This window comes from Anser cygnoides, chromosome 4 (assembly GCF_040182565.1).
Source record: "Anser cygnoides isolate HZ-2024a breed goose chromosome 4, Taihu_goose_T2T_genome, whole genome shotgun sequence".
Taxonomy (NCBI): Eukaryota; Metazoa; Chordata; class Aves; order Anseriformes; family Anatidae; genus Anser; species Anser cygnoides.
In genome coordinates, this window is record NC_089876.1 from 67,232,969 (window position 1) to 67,249,053 (window position 16,085).

The 16,085-nt window shown below is 41.1% G+C and overlaps 1 protein-coding gene across 21 annotated transcripts in view; it reads right to left on the reverse strand.

Annotated features, from left to right (window-relative positions):
• The window catches only part of ADGRL3 (adhesion G protein-coupled receptor L3), a 535,525-nt gene that overhangs the window by 85,599 nt on the left and 433,841 nt on the right, over window positions 1–16,085 (reverse strand). For 17 of the 21 annotated variants that reach the window (XM_048067842.2, XM_048067827.2, XM_048067821.2 and 14 more), the window contains 2 exons: window positions 15,438–15,623; window positions 11,650–11,688 (listed from right to left, as the gene is read on the reverse strand). In XM_048067842.2, coding sequence (XP_047923799.2) covers window positions 11,650–11,688; window positions 15,438–15,623 — 225 coding nt within the window. The remainder of the gene's footprint in view (window positions 1–11,649; window positions 11,689–15,437; window positions 15,624–16,085) is intronic. The other 4 variants (XM_048067825.2, XM_048067831.2, XM_048067833.2 and 1 more) reach the window with 1 other exon arrangement.

The window sequence follows — 16,085 nt, forward strand, 5'->3', positions numbered from 1 at the left end:
TACTTCAGTATTTACTCCTGACTGTTTCGAAACACACCCACAATGTGATGTGTGAAAAGAGGTTACAGCACGGCCTGTTCTCCAGCAGAACGCTAAGGAAGAGCATTACAACAGCAACACATTGCACAAATGCCTCATTGCTCTCTCCAACTACCTGAAAGGAAGGTGTGGGGAGCTGGGGATTAGCCCCTTCTTGCAGATAACTAGTGATAGGACTAGAGGGAATGGCCTCAAGTTGCACCAGGGGAGGTTCAGGTTGGGAATTAGGAGACATTTCTTCTCAGAAAGAGCAGTCAGGCATTGGGATGGGTTGCCCGGGGAGGTGGTGGAGTCACCGTCCCTGGGGGTGTTTAAGGAAAGGTTGGACGTGGTGCTTAGGGACATGGTTTAGTGGGTGACATTGGTGGTAGGGGGATGGTTGGACCAGATGATCTTGGAGGTCTTTTCCAACCTTAATGATTCTGTGATTCTCAGTGCAAGGCATGTTGATGTCACCTCACCAGTCAGTCAGATACAATGGGAGAATAAAACCACATTGAACCAGAATTGGATTTTATTGTTATATCCACGTGACCTTCAAGAATTTTCAATTACAACAAGGTTAAAGGAGAAGCAAGGACATCTAGACCTGCCACTGCTAGTGCTTTTAATCCCAGCAAAGACGTTTCACTTAGATAATGCCATGTGTATCATAAACTTAAATGTCCTTCAAGTTGGATGGTTTCTCATATCACCACAGCTCCTGTTGGAAAACAGAGGCAGAATCGGGCACCCCTGACAGTAAAAAGCCCCTACTCTCCAACCTAATTAATGACAACTTAACTCAGTTGCTTTTGTGCCAAATCTCTCCTTTACCTTTAGCAGATCTTCCCCTCCCTGGAAGCTACTGCCCTGGTCCCATGATTAACAGACAACATTTCTCCTGAGCCTCACAGCTTGGTTTCCAAAGTATAGAGTAGCCAATGCTTCCATCACTGAAGCAAACTAAAATGGCGGAAAATCTCTTCCTTTATTGCTACTGCAAAAATCTTTTTGTTGTCAAGCTTTTACATTTCAGAGCTGGGATCCCGTTCTCATTTGCTGTTAAGTAGAAATTACTAACCATACATCAATTTCTTAAACTAATTATTAAACTAATTTTCCTAAGTAGTCTAAAAGTCATCTTAACAAATGTGGTGTGTGCACAGAAAAAACAGGTTAACTTCAATGGCCAAAAAGAAATACTAAAAAAACATTGCGTTTTAAGTGTGTTTTTTTTTCAGTGTTTTAAAATCTTGAAGCCTAATCGCTGTAGCTCTTAATAAAATTCTATAGTTTACTTCGGTAGCTTATCTCCTTGCAGGCAAAAAGGAGGTGTTATTCTTTCACAGTGACCAAAAAAATCAACTATTTTGCTGTGCTGGCTCTACACAACATGGAGTTTTCTCGCAAAGATCTTATATTCCTGGAAAGCAGAAAATAAGGATTTTTCTCACCTTTCAATATTACTATGCAGACTACAATTTGCCTTACTTCTATTTAGCTCAGCTGCTAACAGTGTTTTTAAATCTCTGCTAAAACAATATGCTTTCATCAATATCTGAGTGGTGGAAATAGTCTTTGCAGCAGATCTAGCTGCTGGCTGTGGATGGAAAGGTAATACTTATTTGTCTAAATATGAAACAGATGATTAAATATTTGTGTTATGGTTAAACATATGCTGCAAAATTATTTCCCCAGAAAAAATAATTTAGCTATTATTTATTTATTTATTAACAAAGCATGTGTGCATGTATGCATACAAAGCTTGACAGAGAACCTCGGTTTGATTCCTCCTGCAAAATGTGTGCTCTCCATCCAATGGACATGGTGATGCTGAGCATCCTCTAGAAATGACTAACTTGAAACCAGCTATGTCCTATCACTTTGGATCCTGGGTCTGACGCTAAAACCCTGGAAAGATTTCCAAGGACTTTGGTTCGGGTCCTTAACACAGATCTGAGTGAAGCTGGTAGACTGTCATCACTGGCATTACAACCAAGATGAATTTAGTCCACAGCTTTTCCCAGAGGGTCAATCCCCTCACCTGCCTCAGTGCATTAATCAAGTGTTCCCCGCATTATATTTCTGAGTGCAGCACTTCATTATGGCTGAGTGCTGCAGGCTGAAGCTAAGGAGATGAGGTGCTAATGAAATGTTTGCATTTTGGACATGAGCTGAGGTAGGTGTTTAAATGAAACAAAACAGCTGTTAAAGCAACAGTGTCTCTTGAGACAGAGATGCCAACTGGGAAAAGTTGGGCAGGGAACCAGGAACTGTGGAAAGTCAGGCACATGGGACAAATACTTGCCTGTGTCTTTGCATTTAAGCTGAGACACTGTGGTTTAGGTGGGTTTGGCACCAACTCCAATGACTTTGTGGTCTGATGAAGCTCCAGCATAGGAGCAGCAGTGCCAATCTTCCAGCAAAGCCTCTCAGTGACCAGCAGAAGGGTTAGCCCTGACAGATGACCTTTGAAATGAAGAAGGCATGAGACAGGTCTGCTAGTGAGCTGATGACTTGTTGGGTTTTACCTGAGACTCTTGGTGATGCTGATAAAGATGGGTATTTTCAGAGGGAGCTAAGGAAGTTTTGACCCAGTTTCATCCCACCTCACTTCAAAAATTTAACACACAGCCAAGTCAGGAGCCCAGAAGCTCTCTAGTGTCTCTTCCCAGTCAAAGTAGAAGGAATTATCATCTTCATGTAGGTGCCCAAAGACACGTGAGTTTAATCCTGTCCCCGAAGGACCCAAAACCTATTTAAGGGTTCTGCATGTTTACTTTACTGAAGACCTTGTCCCTGCTTCCCAAGCTGAAGGTATTCCACTGTTGTATTTTCCTTCTCTCCCCTGCCTTACTCCTCTTCCAAAAGCAGCTCAACTAGGCGAACAACTTCCAAGTGAGCCAAAGCACTCTTGTGAGCCTCATGGACTCCAACATAACTCTACATCCCCTACAGCACAGCACAAAACCAATGCCAAGGTTGCAGAGGCTTTAAGAATGAACAGCATACGCACATATATGCCCAGGGAGAAGGACAAAAGTAACTTAAATGACATCAAGGGAGTGCTTTCAAAAGGCATAGCTTGCTTGTTTGCAGCCTTAAAGTATGAAGAAATGAGGGAAAAAGAGCACCAAGAAAGAAGACTTCCCATCTGTGTTTTTATCCTGAGATCTGTAGGTGTAGCTGTATGCTGACTACGGTAACAGGGTACCTATACATTCACTGAATGCTAAACCCTCTTAATGCAAGCCCATACAGAACAACCATTCTGGGTCTGATGACAGGTTCAGTGAGTCTAATATTCTGTCTCCAACAGTGGCTTCAACTGGACATTAAGAGAAGAGCAATGCCAAGTGCGGAAGATAAATCCCAGGATGGTGATTCCTTTCACTATGTGGCTATACAGCATCACAGAGTATACATTCTATGTAAATAAATGTTAATAAATTGCAGAGGGAGATTTTTTTTTCCCAAATAAGGGCATATGCTCATAGTTTCTTGATTTTGTCCTGAGGTTACAAAACAGAAACAAAATGTAAAACAGCCTTCTCAAACACTTATAAATTGGTATTAAAAGATGTATTGTCAAAAGGGCAACTAATTAGGAGTCTTACAGTAATCACACATTACTAAAAGGCTGATCATATATGTCCCATTGATTTCCTCTGTGACAGCTGCTTCATTCCGTAAAACTGAATTTTGTGTGTTGATTTATTTTTATCTTCTCCCCCTCTAGAAATGCCTGGCAAGAATATCTATGTGACACATAGTTTAAACCTACAGGATAGTACATACCCAGTGATACCACATCCATTTGTTTATCTCTCACCATAACAACACCTAAAGCATTGCTGTTTGACAAAAGTAGACTGTAATGTAAAATCTGGCTTCAACTGGGAATTGAACCTCGAAATTACCAAGAGATGTCAGACCTGCTAATCTCATTGCCAATTTCGGACCAGAGCTCATTGTGCCGTGCTTAAGCACAGCAATCGTAACCTTAGAAAACCAGCAACTCTCCCGGTGCTAGGTCCTAAAGGTGTTAGTTCCTAAATGTTTATAGTTCATTTTAGCCTTTCACTGAGCAGCTGATGGAAGAACGGAAACCCCAATGAATTTAGGACTGGAGTACATTTTCAAGGGTGTGTGAGAAAATATTGCTTTGTGCCAAGTGAATACCAGCAAGCCCTACAGGGAACGCTGGTTGAGCGCCTCTGCTCAGTAATTTTCAAATTCACGGGTTGTCCTTCCTTACAAAACAGCACCTCCTTAAGATGAGACTGAAAACAGTATAAATTATTTTGCATGCACCTTATATCAAAGTCTAAGATCCTATAGCAGCACTGGGTGAATAAGGACAGTGGCATATGGCATTAAAGTACCACTTTTGCAATGACATTTCTACTAAAACTATGTGCTTTTTATAATTTATAAAGCCCTACCTCACACTGCTAACACTCGTCTTCCTTGACCTAACAGGAATACTTGATGCAATGCACTTTCAAAAATTAGTACAGAAGGAGCTACATCAACAAAGCTGTGCTTTACATTGATAGACTGAAATCATGGCTGGTGCATGAAAAAAAGCAGTGCTTGTACAGCTGCCCCTGTACAAAAGGTGTTTGTTGGTACAGCTTTGCTAAGAAAGGTTTGCTCACTCTTTCCTAGAACAGTGGTGCTAAGACCATAGAGGGCAATCACATAGATGCAGCCTTTGTCTGTGTTTACAGTTTGAGGTTCTGGTCCTGTTTGAGGCCTCTGGGTACTACTCCAAAACAAGTGCATCATCATCTTTATTCAAAGCATGCAAAAAACGTTATTAGCCCACTTTTTAATAGCAGCTTGAGATTTTATGGTAAATCGGTGGAGAAAAAAAGCACGAAAACCCTTTCAGGTCTAAAGTGCACAGTGAAAATGAAAAACACTTCAGAGAGTAGACGCACTGAAATGCGGATATGGTTCAATGATTGCAATATTGTGCTCTTTTTTCCCTCTTTCTACTAGAAACTAGTAGTACTTTAAAAGAGCTTACCTGCCTCCTTGCTCAAGAATAGCTCATTTTTGTCTGTATTCATATGAAACACCCAGTGCCAAAATAAACCCTTTTTTAAAGCTATCGATATTTGCAAGACTCCAAACTAATTGAGTTAAAGGCACAATCGATGATACTGAAGACAAGTTCTGCTGGAAGTTGTGCAATTGTTGCCTCTGGCCCTAAAAAGTACCAGTACAAGAGAAGCTCCCATTAACTCTGAATATACCCAGTATAGCCAAAATGGGCACTCCAGATAAGAGGATGGGGATGAAAGCCTGGATTTGGGCATGCAAGGAGAGCTGGTTCTGGCAAGGTAATTGCACTGAAAGGGACCAGCTCATGAAATGATGGACTTCAGAATGGCACCCCAATCCCTCTACAACAGGGTCACCAATCATACCGAAACAGTATTCTGCTATGTAGGACTTAAGTCAAAAATAGATGTACACGTTATTTCCTCAGTTCCCTACACAAGAAAAGCGTCTTTTTGGCTAAATGATGGCATTACATCCTGTTTCTTAGCTGAGATGTGCATTCAAATATGTCTGACAAGGCTCTTCACCCTTGCATGTTTTTTTTCTTCTTGTCATTTACTAATTCCAAATTAAAATTAGTCTCTGGTCAAAGCATAAGTAAGCACACTGGAGACAATTTCTTACAGGGAAGCCCAGCCAGTGTCTAAGGCTTTTTGCAAAGCAATTTGGTCATCAGAAAACAATGATAATATTCACTGAAATGGATAGACACATATTTAGATTGAATCTATCTGAACTGTGGTTAAAAATAAAAATCATTAGAATACCTACTGCTAATTTCCACATCTGCCTTCAAAACTAACCCGGAAACACCAGTCTACGTCTAATACCAGAGCAGGTGACTGGCAACTGATGGTATCAGTTTTGGTGAACTGAACCAAAACCCATGATTACCACTCATGGTGAAGGCAAGTAGAGATCTTCAACTGGCCTTGCAGAGGAATTTCCAAAATGACTCCATAGATTCAGGGTATAGGTTTTCAATCTCCTCTTGTATGCAATCTCCTCTTCTAAATGCTACAGAAAATGTGTCTGCTCCAGGCACAGGAATTGTACCAAATCAGAAAGAGCCTGAATTTCTGCGGCGCTGAGAACTCACTGCAGTGGGAATAAAGGTACTGACCTTTATTACAATTAGGCCATCTACAAAAGCTTTCTTATGGAATTAATGGTCTTGCACTAGGCATGCAAGGTTTGCAATCTTGGCCTTGAACTACCAGTAATCTCCTAGTGGGAGCACAAAAAAAATAGGAGATGTAAGAAATAAAAGAAGGTTACAAATTACAGGGTATGGTTTTTTACTTTGCTTAGTATATGAGGAAGAATATTTTAAGGTCAGAAGGCATATGTAGGACTGAAATAAAAGCAATTGATTGGGAAGAAGGAAATAACATATGATCTATTTCATCTAATGAGATCTTCCCTGCAGAATAAGCTGAAAACTGCATTTATGAATCATCTGTATTTGCTGCCCTACTGTTTGGGATTTGAGACTATACAAGCAACTGCTAGAATAATTACACAGGGGAAGTGAGCAAAGATGTAGAAAAAAAAGAAAATGGCTTGCAAACAATAAGTGCTTTTTTGATGGAATATCCATAGCCTTCAAGGGAACTCCTAGGGTGTCCATGAGATTCTTCTTTTCTCCCAGTGGTCCAAATTAAAGGGACATCTCCCACTGGCCTCTACAGTAACTCGTATTGAGACTTTTTTCTGTGCCACCAGATTTAAGGGCTGACTCAGCCTAAAGCAGAAAGTAAGCACACGGTAACACAGAAAACGTTAGGTTATTTTTTTTTTTTCAGTTTTGCTGTGTTACATGTGACAGTATCATCACATATGTAGCTTCGTTGTAGGTAGAGGAACATGTGGTCACATTCCTTTTTAATATTTATGTGAAGAATTTGGGATTCCAGCGACAAACCCAAGGCTGCGGCTTTGATCCTCCTCTCCCCTAACAACAGGCTCAGTGCAGCAGAAACATGCGGGGTGGGGATTTATATTTTTGCTCTTACTGACACAAATCAAGTGCAGGTTTATCAAGCTGTGAAGTATATTAAGTTCACAGAGTTTTAACAAAGGGCTACCAAACCACAGAACCCTGCTGTGAGTCACACTTCTTTCAGATGTCCTTTTAATTATATTAAATGAAAGTTTGGGGCACTTTGATGCTTATGGGCAAACATCTAGATATCTTGAAAAAGCTGCTGAAAGTACTCCCCATAGCTATAGCTAATATCCTACATTGTATGCACACTGCTAACCAATTTATTCCAGCCACTTTAACAACGATACCTCTCCTGACAGGCCACGCAGAACAGCATCAGGAGTTGAGCAAGGCACGAATCATTAGAGGACTCTGAAAGTTGTTTGACACGCACCGCGGAGCTCTTTGTCATACAGCCAATTAAGTGACCAAACAAGGAACTCGAAAATCCTCATTAATTTGCCCCTTTCTCTATAAATGGAGGTTAGAGTCTTTCTTGTTGCAGGCACAACAAGAACACAGCTAAACGTGGCGTAATTCAATTTACTCTCCGTCTCAAGAGCTACAAGTTTCTTTCGTTTCATCCTCACAGAAGTTTGAGCCAACTGAGCAAGCAAGCAAGAAGGAGAAAAAAAAGAATTAATCCACTTTAAATATTACTGGCAAAGTCCCAGACATACCTTTTATCTACCAAGAGCTGCTGGGTTTGAAAAGAAAAAAAAAAAAGTCTCTTCTTTTACTCAGTCCTAAACTTAATGGCTTGAATCCCCTGGGGGAAAGCCTTTCATTTTTGCTTAGTACAGCAATTCCAATTCCGTGTTACAAGTGTGAAGTGTTCAGAAAACTTCCAGGAGAACTGGAAGGCTGAGTCTGACTGCAACCACCTGCTGCCATCTGCTACCTGGACCCTGCCAGGGTCTCAACACTGGCCTCACTGGTGGCTGCAATGACACCTGCACCCAGAAGCTCTTGGGGTCCTCATGGAGCAGGTGGCACCTCCATATTCTCCATTTAGCGTACAGACAAGCTCCGAATTACAAAACAGGGCAAACTGGTTTACAGGACAGCCCAGAGGATAGCAGGAACCAGAGCAGAAAATGCTGTTAAGCCAGGAAAATGCTGCAAAAGCAACACTCTGCTGCTTCCTTCCACACCTCCCACAGAACAGCCACTCTGTCTATCTATTGTATTCACCATCCTCCAGCTTTGAAGCAACTGAGACTGGCTTAAAAAAAAAAAAAAAAAAGAATAATGGGACCCCCCTGGGAAGTTTTTGCCCTCTGAGATCTGCATCTCAAATGCAGCACACAGTTTCACGTGGGAAGGGGCTGAGAAGCTGAGAAACAGTGAGCATGTGTCACTTGCTGAAGGGCACGGAAAAAATCTGTGACACCAAACCCAGTTTCACAGTTCTCAGTAGACAAATGTTTAGAGTTTCCTACAACTCCAGAGCTTCACTATAAGGAGAAACACCTTCGGAAAATGAGTAAGTTCTAAAAAAAAAATCCAGAAAATTCTGGCCAGCTTATGTCACACATCAGTCACCAAATGAGGCTACACTCACCAAGTGTGTCACCCATTGTGACTCACTCTCCTGCACAAAGACTTTTTCCTTCCATTCCCAAAATAGAGTGCCAAGAACAGTGCACTGCAGAAAGGTGGGCCTGAGTAATGCAGGGAGGTGCAGCTCCAAGGGGAATTGGTGCAGAGATCTTCAGCCACTGAAAAGCCAGTCACCTGCTCCAAGCTCTCCTTAGCTGATGGAGAACCCTTCCAAGTCCACTCACCCCATCCCTGTTGGACATCCACCTCTGTAAGCTCAGCCCACCTAGGTGACTCCTACTATCACAAATTAAAATTTATGTTGCAGTTTCTTAAACATCATGGTGATTGGCAAACCCCCAAGCTGTTGTCTGGTCATTATATTAACATGTATTTATCATATCACCCATCAGATTGGCTCTTGTTGGATTTTTGAGAAAAAAGAGATCATCTACCACATATGCAACTAAAAGAGGAGCATCCATAATCTCTGTCTTCACTAAATAAAATCCCTGAACCTATAACTCAGTAAATATTGTGGCATTTTACAGACATATCAAATCAATGCTTGTTTTAATTATTACATTACCCAGAAAAATAAGATGGTAATCTGATACTGCATCCCCACCGTCTCATCTTTGAATAACTCAGAAAATTTCCAGTTCCGTTTTACACATTTATTTGTATTATTCATTTATTTTGGACTCTATAGGACTTTACATCTCAGCTGACACAGGGGCTCTGTCATAACCACTTAGGTTTTGTCAGCCCAAAGAAACCACTAAGACTGATATTAGTAATTATTATCTTCTCAGGTTACCCTCCCCTTCCCACAAATTCACCTGTTTTCAATTGCACATTTGATTCTTATAGTTACTGAACATCTCTCACATAGACTTTGTACAGTGTTTTCCTCTGCCTAGGGAGCACAGCTGTGGATGCTCTTCATGACAAAGGGATCAGCAAAAGGAGGTCATGTCAGCAAGGCTGAAAACTACATTTCTCTGCCATTGGTGGCATATTTCCACGGAGTATCCACCTCCCATTGACTTTACAAGATCTGGGACTTCCCCATTTAAGATCTGTTGAAAAATTATTGCTAAGTTGTCTTTGCCAGCCCAGACATTTCACTGCCTGGTAAAGCATAAGTGGCCTGTAACAGGAATACCTGCAGTCACATTTAATTGCTATGACAGACAAACACTCCCTCACAAGATTTTTTGCTGACTTCAGCGACATGATTTTCCAAATGGAAACATACTGTATGAAAATATGTCTAAATACATTATTTTACCTCCATATATTACAAAGCTGAGCTGGAAAGGTTCAATTAGGTCATCTAATTCATTCTTCAAGCCCTCCATTACAGGACTGTCCACTTCAATAGATTTACCAGCTTTGTTCATATTTACACTAAACAGCTTAGGCAATGAGCTTTCATCAGCTTTGGTCTACTACAGATGTAGGCAAATGATTAATGTTTAAACATAGGAGTAGTCTTTCCAAGTGAAAGGCAAGGAGTCCTTGAAATTAATGGTAAGCTTAAGTCTACACAGAATTCAAGTTTTATTCTATCAATGCCAAGATTTCTGTAGAGTATATTAAATCCACTATTCAGTACTGTTCGAAAAAAGACAAAAAGACCAGGAGCCTGCAATGAGCCTGCAGAGTACACCTGTGCAGCTAGGGAAAGGACAAGGTTGAGTAGCATCCAATATCCCCAACAGGGGTGTGCAGTCCATGGTCAAACCAGCTTCACCATGTTTCAGCTGTAGGTAAGATAGCTAAACTGGGAGTAAGCACTGCAGCGTAAAATTTCCTTAAAATGCTAGTTACCTTCTTCTGGATCTTAAGGGAGGTCAGTCCAGGTATGCTACATATAACTCCATAACTCATCTTTATCCGTTAATGTTTATGGAAGGCTTTCCGTCATGACCAAAGGGAAGACAGACAGGCTACCAGCACAGAGGTGAACTGTTTTATATTTAATGCCCTAGAAATCTAAGCTATCTAATCTTCCAGATTAAATGAAGTATACACTCACAAAATAAAGTCAATATGAGCTGTAGGAACTTCCACTATGCAGAAAAAAATCAGGTACTGACAGCCCCCTCCGCAAACGTGGGTTTCATTTTCACACCTCTGTTATATATACACATATAAATAATGACCAACCATCCATAAGTTTAACATCGAAGTTCATAAGCACAAGACAGAAATTAGGAGGTAAAACATTGACATTTCTTAAAGCAGAATTAACTCACCCATAGTATACAAACAGCTTTATACAAAAGTCACTGGAGCAAGTGCTACAAACCTAGGTGACAGGATAAATAACATCATAACCCAACGCCCCACTCTTGAAAAGACTACAGGCAGGTCTTTCCAAAACACCGGAACTTGACTTCGTTCATGTAAACACAATACGAGCCTGCAAATTCAGGCTGCAGCTGGGTGAACTTTATGGGATGTTATGTTCCTAATCCTATATTTAGTTTGCAGCACTCTCCTCCTTCTTACATCCCTCTGCGAGGACACTCTGCATTTCATTATGATTCTACCCCCTCCCTCATGCCAAGTGCCGCAATTCTGAATTGTTTCTAAATTTGCAAGAGAAGAAGGAAAAACAAGAAATTGCATGCAGCAGCTATTTGAGTGACATGTTGCTAGCAAAACCCAGGTGGTCTGGAGACACCTCTGTGAGCAGAGGGTTTTGCATTCTGGAATTGCATGCATCCAGACTGCTCTGCTTATTCCAGTGTCTGAATGGGTCTTGTCAGATCTCTCTCTCTCTTTTTTTTTTTCTCCCCCACTTTCTTGTTCAGAGTTTTTGTCCCACATTTTTGTCAAGGCTGTGAACAACCGGGCAAGTGTGGAAGGGAAATGAATAATGAAATGATCATATTATCCTGTAACCTTAACCTTAGAACTTGCTGCCACAAAGATGGTAAAATCAGACAAGAACCACTTCACAGTCACTCAGTCAAACAACAACTGGACATGTGTATTAAAAACACAAGAAATACCTGGACATAGGCCCTGCAAGAGCGCTCCCTTTTCTGAAGCTGAGTCCATAAAGACAGCAGATTAAAGACGGAATAGAAAAAACAAGTTAGTGACAGAACAAGGGAAAAAAATTTTTGAAGAAAATGCCTATGCAAAAACCTCATTTCTCTTTTAAACAGCTCTTGAGAACAAACCAAACCAAAGGAAGCATGAGAGTTAGGCAGCAGTGGAAGGCTGGAAGGACGGGCTCCAGAAATAAAGGTTAGTCCTTTTTCAGTTAAGCACGCACCGAGAACTTTGCAAGAGCAGCTGTTAGATGGTAGAGACACTTAGGTAAAGTGGAGGTGGTCGGGAGACAACCTTTTCCTTACAGCTTGGAGTTTTCATGTCAAACAAGGCTGGGAAGGAAGGGGATGATTGTTATTTATGTGAAAGGAGAGTGGGCTCTGCAGCTGGAGAGTGCTGATGGCATAGTGAGCTATAACCCAGCTTTGGACAAGCAGGGAGCAAGCTGTATGCAGGATATATCTATAAACAGGCCTAGACTCATCCTGAGACTCAAGGCAGAGCCTCTCGTCTAGCTTTACCTCACCTTAATGCCAGCTCTGGAGCATGTCAAGTGCGATCACACCTGAAGCTGTGGGAGAGAGCATTGTCCAGAGTTCCTGAATGCATAAATGGCCATTGAAAATCTTATAACTAGGAAATGGGAATCAGATTTAATATTTCCAGTTGAGGCCATTTTCTCCTCTTTGGATTAAGCTGCTTGTTTAGGACTGAATTTTCCAGTTTTCTCTTATACTGCATTGTGCTTTCCTTTGTAATTACTGGGCCTAAATACTTTATAAGCTGAATAGCTTTTCCATAAAGAATCCCGCCTTCTTAATAGGAGCCACATTTAAGACTGTACTTTGATATGCACTTGCATGCCTCCTGCCTGATAACTGCACTTCAATGTGTCATGAAATTCAAACAGGCACTTATTTACCTCCCTGGGACTTTGCAGGCTGTCTGCAGTAGTGAGCTAGAGATGAGACCACTCTGCAGCAGTGCAACTAAAGTCAGGCTGCTCGGAGCCACTGGTTTTGCTGGGTTGTTTTTTGCTGATGTACCTGAGTTGGAAATGCCTGTCAATGGAGATTCGGGGTAACATACTCTCAGCTCACAGCAGTGCCATCCCATTAGGACAGCTGAGAGCCAGATTTGTACCCAAGAGTTCTGAGACTCCGAAACAAACAAAGTACATTCAGGTATCAGGCAGTGTCTAATTTCAATTTCTAATTCATCAATTTGTAACAGTAGAAACCTTCTCTGGGTAAACTTGGCCAGTATGAAGACTTTTCAGACACAAATGGAGATCAAAGAAAGCCTTGCTGGAAATTACAGAGCTATCCACTTGGGGGTCTCACCAGTCTGCTATAGAACGATTATCACCTTAATTAAGCCTGATCCAGGGGAAAGCACAACGCTTTTAGTGACAGGAAAGTGGCTCCTGAAAGATGACGGCTTTTAAAAACTCTGATTATGCCAGTTTACTTCAATTCATTGTACATTAGTTTGTAAAAAATAATAAAAAACAAAAGAGCACAGGTGAATGCTTTCAGATGGAGCATGAAGGCAAATCCCCAGCACATTTCCTTTAATGATTAAAAGAATATTTAATGGCTAGTGCTTACTTTATTTCTCCTTTCTGACTAAACAACGCTAACTAAAACTCTTTGTAAATTACTTTTTTCTTTTTTTTCTTCTTTTTTTTTTTTTTTTCTGGAAATGCTCTTGATCAGTGAAGGGGAAAATGGAGCAGTAACTCTGCTGCCTTTTGTTTGCCCGATACTACTTCCAAGTTGAATTCATGCATTCTTAAATGAACACAGAGCAGTTGCTCTTCTAAAGAATTAAGTGGGGAATGAGAGCAAGTAAATTACCGAGCCTGTCATTTGGATCACTGACTCGCATCGTTGTTTTGCAGGACTCCACACAGTCCAGAATTTTAATGTGGAGTGCAATTGATTTGTATGAGCTGCTTGTGCAAAGCTGATGGTGGTGGTGGTGGGGGAATCTGCAAGGGGAACCACAGGAGGGACAGCAGAGCTGAGCAGCTCTGCCTTTCCGAACCTTCCTGTGACATCGGTAACTCCCCCCTTTCCCCAAGATACAACCCCATTTCGTGTAATCGGAACAAATATTGGAAGGTAGGATATAAAAAGATGAAAAATATGTGTTTGCAAAGCTGAAGTGACAAAATGTTGGGTATGGCTCGGACATACTCAGAAGAGCAAGCAGACTAGAATCATGAAACCCGTTAGTAGGTGACATTAATTGCTGGTTTTACCTCATATTGTCAGATATCGCCATAATTTCAAATAAAACCATGGTTGGATTATAACAAAAATGTTATGCTGATGTAACAGTTAATACAAGTATTACCTACATTGTTATAAAATAGCTGGAAGCAGCGCTAATTAAAAGCATCAGGACAACCCAATTCATAGCACATGCAAAGCACATGATATGCAGGACTTCAATTCCCATGTGGCTGTAATTTTAAACAATCCTGAAGCCCTTCTCATTTAAAACAGAATAAGTCCACAATAATATTTTACAACAGAAAGACAACGTTATTTCCCTGAAAAATATGTTTCTTCAGAAGACACGGAAGAAATTTCAGGCTTAGCTGGGATCATTTATTCCCTGTATACCCTTGTGACCAAATTCTGTTCTCACTTACATGGATGCCCGAACTGTCAGAACCAAATACATAGCTGAGAACAAAATCTGGTGTCTTATTTTAAGTAGGTGGCCAATATAACCATGTGCTGGTAGCCACAGGATTCAGCTTCTCTTTGTTCTAATGACCAGGCCTGCACAATGCACTGCCTGAGTCCCAGATAATTCTTATCCCATGCATTTACATGAGATTCGGTGATGAAGGCGGCTTTGGACCAAGGAAAAACTCAACTTTAAATATATTCTTACAGACTCCACAGCCAATATTTTCTCCCATAATTGGCAATGTCTAGCATCTTTAGTATGTAGCAGGTGCACTTAAATATAGAAATGACAAAATGACTAGTAATTCTTTTTCTTCAGAGGGCACATAAACCACAGAGTCATCGTGCAGAAAGGTGCTTCTGGACTGTCACAGGTAATTATTACAAAGGCCCTCTAATACTAAAACATCTTAAGCACCTTAGACGTAAATAAGCTGCCATCTAATGTGACTTTGATAAATGTATCTCAAGTGTAAATAAATGTTTATCTGCTTTTATTTGTTCATATTTATGCATAAAAGTGCCCATTTGACCTTCACATCCAGTGTCTTTTAATGTTACAAGATGAAAAATCGAAACTCAGACTCTCTCTGCATCTCAGGGTTTTAAAAACTCAAATTTTCTGGATTATATTACATGTCATTTCACAGACAATTCAGCACTGGAAACGCTGGGCAAAAGTCTAGTCTCAGTCATGTTGGCACAAATCCACAATAATTGCCATGGTATCACTTGAGTTATTCTCATACCGAGCCACAAGTGCTGAGACCACACTGAAGTACCAGGAGTACATATATCTACACATCTAAAGGTATACATTTCCCAGCACCAACAGTACACTTGGCATTTACAACTGTTTCGTTTCTCAGCAGAATAAAATGCACTGTAAACGAAAAACTGCCAGGTACTCTTGTCTACTAAGAAAGAATGGCTGCCTTAAAATGGCACTCGTTCAGAATGAGATTTCTAATAGCTCTCCAGGGACAGCCAAACCTTTCTTCAGCCTCCTGTCCTTTCCCAAGGCCCTTTGTTTTTACCTTATTTAAGCTGCGTGCAGCGCTGTCCTTCCCGCCTGGAGTCAGGTTTCGGAGCTGCACATCAAGCAAGTTGACCAGCTGGACCATGGCAGACACAGAGTACGTGATATCACCAGCGTACAAGTGGTTTTTCGTGTGCTCCGCAAGTTCTCGGGCGATATTGGCAGCCATCTCCCCCGACTTCATCTGCAGTTGAGAAAGCAGGGGAAAAGGTTGTCCCTAACTGTTAGTATGACATTACTCCAGGCCCCCAGCCCCACAGGTTTAAGTGAGTCAGCTCCCTGCAAAGTAACATTCTCAGGAAGGAAACTTTGATGAGGGTTTTCAGGACTTGATCACATACAGCATTTGAGTATGATTCCCATGCTTTTGATACACGTGGTCACCCACCAAGCTGGCTTCAACACAACCATTTCTGATTTTCTCACAAGGCACCACTGGAACTCAGAGGCTGCTAATTCTTCGCTCTGAAGCAGATGCAACCAGAGATGTCATGGCTTTCCAGGAAATGCTGATGCTAAGGAGGGCTTCAGCTAGCTTGTCCCATTGTTTTATCTATTCCACTTGAAAAACAAACAAATAAACAAAAAAAACAAGCCCCACCCAACAACATGTAAATAGGTTCTCCTATCAAGAAAGAGCTGATTC